Source organism: Halichoerus grypus, chromosome 10 (assembly GCF_964656455.1).
Source record: "Halichoerus grypus chromosome 10, mHalGry1.hap1.1, whole genome shotgun sequence".
NCBI classification, from domain to species: domain Eukaryota; kingdom Metazoa; phylum Chordata; class Mammalia; order Carnivora; family Phocidae; genus Halichoerus; species Halichoerus grypus.
Genome location: NC_135721.1, coordinates 36,479,281 through 36,493,704, shown reverse-complemented (window position 1 = coordinate 36,493,704; position 14,424 = coordinate 36,479,281). Strand labels below are relative to the sequence as shown.

Genomic DNA, 14,424 nt, shown 5'->3' with positions numbered 1-14,424 from the left:
TTTTGGCAGCGGAAATTATTTCAGTGCTTCACCTTAGAGGAGTTTACAGTCTAGGACAATCTATTGGCTTATGTATTGAATAACATGCTATGTCAGCAAACAATGGCCGCATCTGGCTTGCGTTTGTATGGCCTATGAACTAAGTTTGTTTGTTTTTAAGAGGTGGTTAAAAAGAAGAAGAATATGCAACAAAGAACCTGTTTGGTTTGCAAAGCCTAGAATATTTACTAATCTGACCCTTTCCGGAAAAAGTCTGCCTACCTGAGTAACAGAATCATGGGTTCAAATAACCAGTGATATCCTAGGACAGTCAACCACCATAAGATGATAGAACCAAAGGGCACAAAAACGCTTGAAATATTACTTTAATGCTCTGGGCATTTTAAACATTCATAAAATCACCTTATTTCAGAATTCATTTCCTCTTAGGTACAGATTCTGTGTCTAGGATCAGAGACAAGTGTATCACTGAGTTTTCTCCACAGCACCCACATGCTGCAGGGGACCTACTCTGGCCCCTGGTCTTCTCCAGCAGAGTCCCCCCCCCCACACACCCACCCCCACAACAGGGCTGGATCCACACCTGCTTGACACAACCTTGGCTGTCAATGGAAACACACTCTGTAGCTTTGCTGCTGCTTGCAGATTCTGTGGATCCCATACATTTCCGACACTACCAGATATTCCAAGTCTGGGATAATGACCCTGAGGTGCTAGTGAAACAGCAAGTCAGCCGGTAAGCATGGCAGCACCTGCTGCACGGAGTCATACAGACACTGAGGCACTTCAATGTTCTGGGTAAAATCGAGTTTATAATTACCATAGGAGTTCAGAGTGAGGGAAGGGGCTTTCCTCTCAGTAATGAATACCCTTAACACATATTTAGCAGATTTATAAATTCCTGTCTGTTTACATTTGTTGTCAAGACTTCACAAACTAAGGAAATGAAAGCATATTTTGAGTTTACAAATCTGGGACAAGAAGCAAAAAGAGAACATGCTTAGACAACAGTTGCTTGTATCATGAATACGTAGGTCAACACGTTGACCAACAACATGGTCATTCTTAAAGAAATGCCTGTCCTTCCAAAAGGAACTTTTAAAAAAAGTCCTAGGCCTTATTTGATTACTCTAAGGTAACAATGTGTTTTTCCTTCCTTCTCAAGCAGTGGTTCAAGGCATCTGAAAGAATACTGATGCCTCAGGTTTCTGATTTCATTCGTCAGAGGTGGGAGAGAAAGAGAGGGTATAGAAACCAACATTTTTAAAAAGGTTCTCAAGTGATTCCAGCATATAGTCAGCATGGAGAACCTTGGTACCACAGGTTCTTGAGTCTTCCTAATCTCACCTGTCCTCACTAAAAATCCTTGAGGTAGTCCCCGGGTCAGGCAACAATCTCTTCCATGAGATAAGAAACCAAGGCACAGAGAGGTTAACGGGATCATCTCACACTGTGCGGCCAAATGACAGCGCCAAGATGGGAATTAACATCTCCAAATAAAGAACACCTCCTCCCCGAGCAACTGGTGACACGTACGCATACTGCACGTATAAAGACTGAGGAGCGAGGCATTATCATCTGTGCCAAGGGTATCATGGAAGGGTAAGGAACAGTTCTGAGCCAACCATCCCACCCAATCAAAAATAAATGCATAAAACAGATACTTATTTGAAACCATGGGAGGAATGAAGCATAACTTCCTTTTTAAAGCCTTACTTCCCTCACATATATGCCAGTGATTTATGTTTCTTAGAAAATCCATCAAGATCCATGGACTTGCAACATCTAAATTCTTAGCTCTGTCACTGTAAGAACTAGAAAACTCTCAAATGTCCCTTTAATTCAGGTCCAAAAGATCATTACAAATCTATGTTCACATGCGATAGCATGACAAAAACCTCCATGCTTTCCCCGTCACCAGTCCACAGAGACTTCTCAAGGACTCAGTATCTTACACTTTCTAGAAGGGTGTGCACCTTGTCATGATCTGCTCAAAGTCCCCAAACACTAACCCAACAGTGCCGGGCTTCCACGATTGACTTTCACTGCTGACTGTTTTTATTTTGCTCTGGATGCAAAGTTTATTATCTATATTGTGGGTAACCAGAATATTTTGTAATTCCAAATTCACAGAAGAGCCAAACCAGTTGGGCCATTCTCCTTCACCCCGACATAATGCCACCACATCCTACACCCACTGCTGCGTCTATGAAATACTCCTTACTCCTTTCTTCACTGTAAGCTCCCACATCTCATCATGTTTCAGGAGGCATTGCTCTTTTCTCTTTTTAGAAAAGTCTCCCTGACTGCAGAACTGTTGTCTGTGCCACATAGAAAGAATAATGGAGCACACATATACACAAAGGAAGAACACAGCACTCTACTGGACAGGAGGCCTGCTGTGGTTCCCAGTACATTCTAAGAAGGACCTGTTCATTCAGCTCACAATGAACACAAGTAGCATCTTGTTCTTCCCACTGCTAGTGATGTAGCCTCCTAAAAAATCTACAGAACATTTGATCCAGTAAGTGGAAACTACACCTAACAGGACACATTTGGTGACTTATAAGATGCTGTGTGGAGCTCTGAAACCACGTCTTTCCCGTTTTAGGAGACTCCCCCATTCAGGCCAGACATACACTCATTTAGACCCTCGCCCTGATGTGAAGAGGCACAAACAGGCAGATAATCCTGGGACAATACCTGCCCTTCCAGCTCCTGCAGAAGGTGCTTCGAGGGCAAGAAAATGGGGGAGAGCAACCTGTGTCTGGGGCAGTGCCACCTGATGTGTGTGTGTGTGCGCACACGTGTGTGCGCGTGTGTGCGTGTGTGTGTGTAATTCTACTCCTGCCCCCTAGAGCGGGTTTTCCGAAAGTTAAAACAACAAAAAAGGGAACAAAAGGGAACTTTGCAAAAGTGCATGTAGAATTCTGGTTAAAACAAAGATAACTGAGAATCATAATATTTCAAAGACCCACCACACCCAACTATTAAGTAAAGCAAGACATCGTGTTTTTTGTTTTTGTTTTTCTCTCTCATGCTTATTTGATGCTTATGGGTTTGTGGCAAACTTGCTGCTTGGTTTCTAAAACATGCACAGAGCAGATCGAGAGCAGCATTTGCTGTTTTGGTGCCCAGCCCACACCAATCCTGACAGGTGATTGACCAAACGCCATCAGGAACATGAGGAGGCAAGCCCCCTTGGCTGTGAGTGGCGCCCAGCACAAAACCAAGGACTGTTGGTGCATGCTTGTCCAGAGCTTCAGGGGCAGGGTGTTGTGGAGAGGGATGGGCAGGGAACACGTTGGCAACCTCCACGTGCTCTAACATCCAGTCCCTGTCCCAGACAGAGGGTTGCAGCTGGGCATAGAGCTAAGGCACTAAGGCTGCAGCAGGTGGAAAGACACCAACCAAAAGTCCGACAGTCTCAACCCTCAGGGAGGAGAGGCGCTGCTCACAATGCTGCCTTAGGATAAAAACTGGATTTTTTAAAGGGTGAGAACGTAAAATAATCAAATCCCTGTCTTTCCCCCTTAGAAGAATATTTTGCTCTCCCCTCAGAGAAATTGGCTTCAGTTTTCACATCTCCATAGCAGTGCTGAGAGTGCCCCCTGGGAACCCCTGAGCCACCAGTCTTTGGGGAAGTGGCCTTTTCTTCTTGTGTTCTCCCTTGGATCACGGCTTTGCCAGTTTGCCTCTCTTTCTCCAGTCCCGGCTTGGTAATGAGCAATCCTGACATTTCACCTTCCCCTGGAGCGGGAGCTCGTGCTTCTTCTGAGGCAGCTCTGAGCACCTCCCTCGGTCACAGCTTGATGAACGCAGCCAGCTGCGCGTGCTGTGGCTCCGTGTCCGGGGGCGGGAAGACACTGGATATGGCTATGTCCACGATGCCCTGGCACAGTTCTGCATAAAGCTTCCTGCAACGTGTTTTAAAGAGCATCACTGAAGATGTTCCTCAACATGCACGTGAAAAGTCAAAGTTTTTTTCACCAGGACCTGCCCTAGATGTTCCACCTCATGACCAAATTCATAGAACTGGTTTCCATGGTACATACAAATGCTGCACGAAGATCAAGCATCCCCTGAACAAATATTTCTGGAAGGTCTCAGGTGAATAGACAAATGACTCCTGCTCTCACTGGCAGGGAAGACGGGCAATTTCAATCGAGTGTGAGAGCCATCTTGCCTGTCTGTGGTGGGGATACTTGGAGGGAGAGCACCTTCTCAGCGTGGCTGAGGAAACTCTAGGAGAGACTCTCCAGGGTGACAAATAAGCTGAGACCTGGGGAATGAGTGAAGTCAGACAGTGGATGACAGGGTAGAAAAGAGGAGGGGGGAAGGAGGAAGAGAGGAGGAGGAGGAGAGAAAGAGTGTGTTGGGGGAGGGGGAGAAGACAGGCTGTGCCAATGGCAGGAGCAGTGCACACTGAGAGTGGATTTTATTGGGGCAAGAGCAGAAGGGGAGGTCCCCATTAGAAGGCTCTCTGCAAAAGCCTCCACAGTGATGGAGGACGACCTGTGGGAGGGCGACAGTGGGGGCGGACAGCAGAGGCTGCCAAGGCTGGAGGCTGAGCTGACAAGGTCCCAATGCACAGAACCTGAGGGTAATGGAAAGAAGGAGGCTGGATCTTGATCAGGATTCCAGCTTAGATTCTGTGGGGAGGGGAGGTAGACGTCCATGGAGTTGGGCGAGTCTGGGGCAGGGGGTGCCTCTTAGACATACACAAACATCCTTGTAGGACGGTGGGCAGGCAGGTGCAGACACTGGTCTGGAACTCTGGGCTGTGATGTAATTTGATGGTTTTAAAATTATGAAATTGAATAAGATCACATTCAGAGAAAGTGCAGTGGAGAGAGAAGACAAACACCCAAGACTGAGGCACTGATTGGGGTCTGCTGATGAGGAGCAAGAGGCCAATCTTGCCCACACCTCCTCAGTCGAACCTTCCCAGTAGAGAGTGTGCCCGAAGCCCCAGCAGAAGAGCATCCCAGCAAGGTGTGAGCAGCTGCCTCAAATGCTGCTGAGAGGTCCAGGGATGTCTGCACAGAAAGGGGCCACTGCACTTGGCAATGTGGACTTAGCTGGGGACCTCCAAAGCACAATTTCTATGGGGTGGAGGGGATGGCATCCAGCCCAGAATGACCACAGCATGGATGAGGATAGAGGAAGAGGGGACAGCCTGAGCAGACACTGCTTTCCAGAGTTTGGTTGTGACAGGAGCAGGAGGAGGAATCTCCGCAGCAGGATGTGGCATCAGGGGAGGGAACTTTTTCACCAGCTGCGGAAATCTGCTGCATGTGCACATGCTGATGGGAACCCCGAAGAGGGAGCGAGGTGGGAGAGGGTGACACTGTGAATGAGGAAGGCAAAGGGACATGGGACAGGAAGAGGGGTGGATAGGGCATAGAGCACAAGGGAAGACTGAACCTTTATTAGAAGGACAGGGGAAAACAGGCACGCTGCTGTGGGTTTGGTGAAGGGAAGATGTGAGCCATCCTGCTCACCTCTCTTCCCTCCTTCCGACTCCGTTCCAAACGCCACGGCTCAACAGCAGCCCTTTGCTCAATGATACTACCTTTAACATCCTTTATGAAGGATAAAGCATGTCCCAGTTTGTAAGCTGTATTTGTCTGGTCCTTTGTCATGCCCACAGTCTCTCTAAGGACAGGGCCTGTGTCTCTGCTCATGACTGTGACCCAGGCCCCATTATGAGGCCTGGCAGACTGGAGGTGCTAATGAATACTGGTTAGCTGAAGGGACTGCCAAACGAGACGAATCACACCTGCCATGTCACAGCCACTGAGCAAGTGGTAAAGGCCTGGCTCCTAATGAAAGAGCTACTTGTGTGTTAACGCTGCCCCTTGTAGGTCCAGGACTTTTTCCGGAACCTGTGGAAGATCACCTCAATTCCTCCAAGACACGGATGTGGGGAACCATGAAGGGGTCTTAACCTGATGAAAGTGAATCTTTAGAAGAACCAGCAGGTTTCGAGGATCATGTCCAGGGGACTTCCCCTAACTTCTAAGGCCGCCATGAGGCTTTCGTGGGCATGTTCTGCTCATCTGTGCATGTCCCACAGAGCCTGGCACAGGGCAGGGTCCCAATGGATGCTATGTCCCCCTTCTGAAGGCTCTCCCCTCCTCTCCATGGTACATGTGACACTCTTCTCTTACAGCCCCATTCTAGCTCCACTGTGTCTACAGTGCCTTCTCAGAACACTTCCTGCCTGGAGAGCCCCTCAATTTCTTGGTGATCAGTGTCCCCTCCAACCCACAGGACCCCATCCCCTGAACTGGTCACACAAGAGGGTCTCCTCTGACAGTTATTAGCTTTGTTTGAAATTCTCATAGCAACTACCACCCACCTGAGCACAGACTATTGCTCAACACACATGGGGGAATTGGGAAGGACTGACTCAGCAGCAGAGCCCCCTGCTGGCCAGGGTCCTGCCAAAGGCCATCCTCCCTAACAGCAGTTAAATGGCTTACGCTTGAACACTTTGGTAATGGGAGCTCACCACCTTGCCAAGACAGGCTATTCCAACTGTGGAACCAACTTCCCATTTGTTAAAACACAGTGGTGTTCAGGCTTACTGAGCACAAGCCGGGGCGCCGTTGACCTCAATGAGCCAGACCTTCAGCTCCTCGTCCACCATGAAGTCGAAGCCAAAGAGCTGGAAGCTCTGGTAAGGGAGGTGCCTGGTGCTGATGGCGGGCTCCACGCTCATGAGGCAGCTTCTGCGGGACAAAGTGGGAGAGCTCACTGAGAATGGGTTGGTTGAGGGAGAAGGAACATGGAAGATGTGCTTGGATGATTTTATATCAAAAGTGATGATAAAAAATCCACTTGGACTTAATTTTTTTATTTTATTTTATTTTTTAAAGATTTTATTTTGAAGTAATCTTTACACCCAGTGTAGGGCTCAAACTCACAACCCAGAGGTCAAGAGTTGCACGCTCCCCCAACTGAGCCAGCCAGGTGCCCCAATTCTCTTTTCATTACCAATAGATTACTCAAGACAATGCTATTTATCAAGCTATTTTTTAGAAAACTCTGCCAATACTCATGTTCTTACAGGTAGGGGCTGCTTTCCCAGCACAGCGCTAAGTCACCACAGACCCTGGAAAGGTGGATTCCTCCAACAGGAGACTGCTGCCATGTTTGTAATAAATAAAACGCTCCCATGCATTGTTGCCACATAAAAGAAATGGACTGCCATTTGGTGAAGAGCAGAATCTGCAGTGAAGCTGGCCTCATTCATTACTTTCATTAGCTCTGGTTCTAACGCCAAATTATTACTAATTAAAAGATTTAAATATTAAAATACAAAATAGAATTACTATTAACATCAACTACTGTTCAAAAAAATTGGAAAAAAAACCCACAGAAAACTGAAAACACAAAAATGTTGAACATGAGCCTTAGAAACATACTGAGTTAATACATGAGATCTAAGGTTAGGGGCCTAAGGCCAGAATCCTGGACAAGATCTTTAACCTCTCTTAGCCAAGCTTTGATTCCTTTATCCATAAAGGAAGGGGTAAAAATAATACCTAGTCCTAGCACTGGGATGGTTCAATGAGGTAATTACATGAAGAACTTATGAGGGTGCCTGGGTGGCTCAGTCGGTTAAGTGTCTGCCTTCGGCTCAGGTCATGATCCCAGAGTCCTGGGATCGAGTCCCACATTGGGCTCCCTGCTCAGTGGGAGCCTGCTTCTCCCTCTCCCTCTGCCCTTCACCGCCCTGCCCCCCCTTGTGCTCTCTGTCAAATAAATAAATAAAATATTTCTGAAAAAATATATATAAACCTTACTAATAATAAATCACTGTTTTCTAGAAAAACCATCCCAGAAAACCTAGGTCATTTCTGTTTTATGCAGATCTTCCCTGACTTTCTCCCTCAACTGAATGTTGGGGCAAAATATCTATTTTAGTAATAAAATATGTTATGATGACTCTAAGATTACCAGAAATAGCTTTCCTCCTACACAACTGTATGTTTAGAAGGAAAAATGAAGGAACTGGCTTTCATGTGATTAACTCCAAGATGTATCCATACAGGTACGTCTTGACTCATGGCTTTAAAGAACAGAGACCTCTCTGAACTTGGAGCCAGAGTCTTGTTCCCCCAACTTTCCTCCACCACTACATCCCCCTACCCCAGCCCAAGCATCAGCTTACTTTCTCCCCCCCCCACCCAAAATAGGAAAATATTTCTATGCTTATGTTTAAACCTCTAAAAGTAATTTTGGGCAGTTAACCATTTAAGAATCAAATGGAATGAAAATTTCTTCTCTCATTCATCTTTAACCTGCACTGGTAAGCCACATATCACTTTTTTTTTTCTATAACTTTATCTCTATTCTATAAGGGAATACCCTTAACTTTTGTTTTAATTAAAATACCCTTTCCAATATTATAATTAAGAAAACTTTTACATATAATAGAGGCTCATGGTTAAAAGAAAGAAGAAAAAACCCCAACAAAGTGAAAGAAACACTATGCTCAAACACATAAAGGAAAAACTGAGAGCCAGAAGCAAGTCAAAATTAAATATGATTTTTTTATCTGCTAGAAGCTCAAGATTAATAATTCACTTTAAAGAATTTTTTTTTCATCATCAGAGACTTTATACAGTACATCTTTTTTCAGCGGGAGTGGGAAGGTAGGGGGAGGCTAGCTGGGGGGGGGGGGGGAATAAAACCATGAGAGCTGTTAGGAGCATTTATAGCACCAAAGTAGCAACACTCTCTGAACTGTACAGAACAATGCGGTGGGGGGGGGGGGGGACGGGGGGGAGGAAGGTTAACAAATATCCAATAAATCTTTGCCTAAAATAGGAAATCTTTCTTCAGCATACTTGATTTATCTGGTGTTAGAATTCTAAGCACCTATAATCCCCGAAGAAAGAGGACTAGTTATTCTGCCAGACTCTATGTAAGAATACATTAAGGAAAAAGTCTCAGTCATTGTGATAAGGTGGTAATGACACAACAAACAGACCCAACAGAACAGAGTGGAGATCCCTAATATAAATGGCCACCTGATTTATAATAAAAGCTCACCAAAATGCAGTGGGAAAAGGCCAGTCTTAAGCACAAATGGTCCTGGGTCAACGGGATACCCCGTAGAAAAACATGAAACTTGATATATAACAATTCAGGTAGATTATAGGTCTAAAACGTAAAAGATAAAGACCAAGATGTCCATCAACTATAGAAGGGGTAAACCGTGTGATAATCACACAACGAAATATTACACAGCAGTATAAAAGGTAAACCACTGCTCTATGCAACAATATAGATGAAACCCGTAGCTACAATTGTAAAAGAGTTGAACACGAAACAGGAAATACAATATAATTCCATTTACATAAAATGTAAGAGTAAGCAAAAGGAATCTATGATGATAAAAGTCAGAAGAGTGGCTCTCTGTGGCATGAAGTATATATTTTGAGGGAGTCCAAGGGAGTATTCGGGGGTGCTGTAAATTTTTTTTTTTTTTTAAGATTTTATTTATTTGACAGAGAGAGACACAGTGAGAGAGGAAACACAAGCAGGGGGAGTGGGAGAGGGAGAAGCAGGCTTCCCCGCGGAGCAGGGAGCCCGATGTGGGGCTCGATCCCAGGACCCTGGGATCATGACCCGAGCCGAAGGCAGACGCTTAACGACTGAGCCACCCAGGCGCCCCGGTGCTGTAAATATTTTATATCCTGATTCGTGTTATGATTAGCTGAGTGTATGCATAATTAAAAGTTCACTACACTGTACACTTACGATTTGTGGACTTTACCATATGCATGTTACACCCCAATTTAAAAAAAATCTCTATTGGATTTATAAACTATAATAAATGAGTAACACTAAAAAATTATTTCCAGACATATTAAGAAACAGGACCAAGAGAAAAAAACAGACAATAGAAACAAGACCTATAAAAGTCAGGGGTTGGCAAACTTTTTCTACAAAGGACCGGGACAGTAACTATTTTAGGTTTTGAAGGCTACATACAGTCTCTGTTACATATTCTTCTATTTCTAAAAAACCTTTTAAAAATGTAGAAACTATTTTTAGCTTGTGGCATATATGAAAACAAGCTTTATGTTGGATTTGGCCCATAGAACATAGTTTGCTAACCTCTACTACAGGTAATTCAGATTTCAGACTAATCAAATAAAGATGTTAAAGAATTGCCATTAACATTTTCAAGATGTTATAAGACAAGTGAGAGATTTCACAAAAGAACTATAATCCAAAAAGAGTCAAATGGAAATTCTAGAACTGAAAAGTATAATACCTAAAATCAAGAACTCAACAGATGAGTTTAACAACAAATTTTAATGGCTTTTTCCTTTTTAAATAGGTTTTAATTGCTGAAGAGAGAGATCAAATGATACACATGGGAGAAATGGGAGACAGTGAAAAGGACTGGCTTCATGTAAACAGAATCCCACAGGAGAGAAGAATGGGCCAAAAGCCATAAGTGAAAAGATAGTAGCCGTGAATATCCCAAAACAAATAAAAGACCTGAAGCCACAGATTCAAGAAGCACTATGATGCCTATGTAAACGGAAGACAACGGTAAGCCATCTTCAAAGTGCTTAAAAAAAAAAGGATTCTGCTGATTTAGAAATCTGTTTCCAAAGCAAGTGTCTTTTTTTTTTTTAAGATCTTATTTATTTATTTGAGAGAGAGAGAAAGCAGGGGGAGGGGCAGAGGGAGAGAGACAATCTCAAGCAGACTACCCACCGAGCAGGGAGCCCAACACGGGGCTTGATCTCACAACCCTGAGATTATGAACTGAGCTGAAGACAGACACTTAACTGACTGAGCCACCCAGGCGCCCTCCTTCTTTATTTTTTTAAAGACATTTGCTTTGGGGGCGCCTGGGTGGCTCAGGTCAGATCTCAGGGTCGTGAGATTGAGCCCTGCTTCAGGCTCTGCACTCAGCAGGGAGTCTGCTTCAGATTCTCTTTCCACCCCCCCCACCCCCTGAACATGCTCTCTCTCTCTCTTAAAAAAAAAAAAAAAAAAGAATAAGGAAACTGATCCTAGACAAAATTAAGAAAATACATGAAAGAAAGAGAAGCAACATAAATAGTAAAAATGTATGGGGAAATATAAATGAATATTAACTATATAATAATAATGATAATAATGTGTGAGTTTACAATATAGATAGCATTAATGACCATGCATTTACCCACAATCCAATTCCTTTAAGCCTCTTTCTTGGGTCCCTCCTCCTTCCACTTCAGAGATAACCACTATTTTGAATTTTATGTTTTTCATACCTTCAGTTCTCTATTTTTACCACACATGAACATTCTTCTAAATAACTTATTTAGTTCTGCTTGTTTTTCAATTTATATGAACAGAATCAATCTGTATACATCTTATATACAGCTTATATATTTTGCAATTTTTGCTTGACATTATGTTTATGTAACACCAGTGAAAATATCCTTCAGGAGGGGCGCCTGGGTGGCTCAGTTGTTAAGCGTCTGCCTTCAGCTCGGGTCATGATCCCAGAGTCCTGGGATCTAGCCCTGCATCGGGCTCTCTGTTCAGTGGGAAGCCTGCTTCTCCCTCTCCCACTCCCCCTGCTTGTGTTTCCTCTCTTGCTGTCAAATAAATAAATTTCTTAAAAAAAAGAAAAGAAAAAAAGACAATATCCTTCAGGAATAAGGTGAGATAAAGACATTCTCAGATGACAGAAAATTAAACAGAGTTATTACCTAAAGAACTACTCTAAAAGGAATGCTAATGTCTGAAGGGAAATGATGTCAGAGAGAAACTTGGAACTTTAGGACTGAAGGAAGAGAATAAAATGGGGCAAATATCTGGGTAAATAAAAAAGAATATTTTTCTCTTTTTATATTTGAAGTGGGTTTCTTGTAGACAGCATACCATTTGGTCTTATATACATATTTTTTTAAAAATCCAACCTGATAATCTAACATATAAATAAAAAAATATATGACTATTGATAGCAAGAATTGTAACATTATGCAGTAGAGATTTCAGTGTATGTAAGTGTAATGCATACCACAACTATAGAGGGAGAGAGTTAAAGGAACCATAAGGTTATAAGTTTTCTGCATTTTATTTGAAGTGGTAAATTATTAATTCTAAGAAGGCTTGTGAAATAAGTATTAGGTATATAAATCATAATCCCTAGAATAACCACTAAAAAGAGAGACAGAGATAGCCAAATACTCAATGGAAAAATTAAAATGGAACTCTAAATAAATTTAAATAAATTTTAAAAGGCAGGAAATGGGGATGCCTGGGTGGCTCAGTCGTCGAGCATCTGCCTTTGGCTCAGGCCATGATCCCAGGGTCCTGGGATTGAGCCCCGCATCGGGCTCCCTGCTCGGCGGGGAGTCTGCTTCTCCCTTTGCCTCTGCTCCCCCTGCTTGTGCGTGCACACGCTCTCTCTTTCCCTTTTTCTGACAAATAAATAAAATCTTTTAAAAAATAAAAATAAAAAGGCAGGAAATGGGAAAATGAAAAACAAAACCAAAAGGGAGCAGATAGCAAATAATCAAATAGTACATGTAAATCCAACCAAACCAATAATTACATTAAATTTAAATGATAAAGACACACCAATTAGAAAGGTAGAGATTACCGTATTGGATGTTTTGTTAGACAAAACAAAAACAAAACCTAACTATATGCTGTCCACCAGAAGCCCACTTTAAATATAGAATGGAATAGAGTAGGACAGAATTAAAGGGATGGAGACATATCACTAATCAAAAAAAGCTAGCGTGATTATATTAGTTATCAGACAAAATTGACTTTCAAAATATTACCAGAGATAAAGACAGAAATTACATAAGGTTAAAGTAGTCAGTTGCCAAAAAGAGGTCATAATTCTAAATGTATATGCACCTAAAAACAGATCTCCAAATATATGAAGCAAAACTGATAAATCTAAAGGAGACATAGACTAATCCATAATTATACTTGGAGACTTCAATGTTTTTCCTCTCAATCATGGACAGAACAAGTAGAACAGAAATGCAGCAAGGATATAAAAGACTTGAACAACACTACTTACTATCTTCACCTAATTCACATTTATAGAACACTCAGCCCAACTATAGCAGAATAAACATTATTTTTCGTGCACATGGAACATTCACTAAAATTGGACCATATTTTGGGCCATGAAACAAACTTTAACAAATTTTAAAGTATGTTCTCTAACCACAATGGAATTAAAGTAAAAATCAGTAATAGAAAAATATCTGGAAAATTCCTAAATATTTGGAAATTAAGCAAAAATTTCTAAATAACACAAGTCAAAGATGAAGTAACATGGAAAACTAGAAAATATTTTAATAAAATGAAAATGAAAACATAACACAGCAAAACCTGTGGGATGCAGCTAATGAGTACTCAGAGGGAAACTGACAGCATTAAATGCGTTTAAAAAAATGAATTCTTTCAAATCAATGATCTAACTTTTCGCCTTAAGGAAACTAGAAAACAAACCCCTCAAAGAAGCAGAAGGAAGGAAATAATAAGGAACATAAATCAAAGAAACAAAAACAACAGAGAGAATCAATAAAACCAAAAAGTAACCTTTTGAAAAGATTAATGATATTGATAGACCTCTAGCCAATCTGTCCCGGTAAAACAGACAATATAAGGAATGCAAGCAGTGACACCATTACAGATCCTATAGATACTGAAAGGATAATAAAGGAATATTACAAATAATTTTTGTCCTTAAATTAGACAGCTTAAATAGAATAATTCCTTGAAAGGCACAAACTCCCAAAGCTTCTTCAAGACACATAACCAAAAAAGATACAATAAGTTACCTTATTATATGTTTAATTTGTAGTAAGATACTACTTTCCAGGGTAATGTTCAAAGCACTTATTAGATACTGATTGAACTCCTCAAAGAACATTTCGTTCCCTTCTTCATACTTTCCATAATTCTTTGAGTACTCCTTTTGAATGCAGTGATTGGTCAAATGGCAGGTTTTGTCTTGGAAATTATCAACATGATATGGTTCTGAAGCAGTCCGAAGCACACCCTCTTTATAGAGGTAGATATTATACTGATGATCCACCAAGACCCAGCTTCTGCAAGTCAATAAAAACAGATGCACTCAAGTCATTCAAAGTTTCTCCACAGTATATACATCATTACCACACTTTAACATTTTTGGAGGAAAGTAGAGGAAGGAGATAGGTTCTAAGATTCTATGAGGCAAGCCATGACAATTAGCCAAGATAGTGGATTATCACTGTAATGAGGCAAATAAAACATTTTACCATAAATGACAAGGAGCCTTTGATCTGTTCAAAAGACAGCATTTTGAAGAGATCTGGATGGGTTGGATCCTAAGGTTTATCCACAAAACCTCCATTTGCCATGTTTGCTCTATTAGTAATCTTA

At 42.1% G+C, this 14,424-nt stretch overlaps 1 protein-coding gene across 2 annotated transcripts in view; it reads right to left on the bottom strand.

The window, feature by feature from the left end:
• Positions 1 to 347: 347 nt before the first annotated feature.
• Positions 348 to 14,424, bottom strand: part of TTL (tubulin tyrosine ligase) — a 32,689-nt gene continuing 18,612 nt past the window's right edge. For both annotated transcript variants that reach the window (XM_036103827.2, XM_036103828.2), the window contains 3 exons: positions 13,839 to 14,108; positions 6,594 to 6,737; positions 348 to 3,917 (listed from right to left, as the gene is read on the bottom strand). In XM_036103827.2, coding sequence (XP_035959720.1) covers positions 3,803 to 3,917; positions 6,594 to 6,737; positions 13,839 to 14,108 — 529 coding nt within the window. In that variant the 3' untranslated portion in view covers positions 348 to 3,802. The remainder of the gene's footprint in view (positions 3,918 to 6,593; positions 6,738 to 13,838; positions 14,109 to 14,424) is intronic.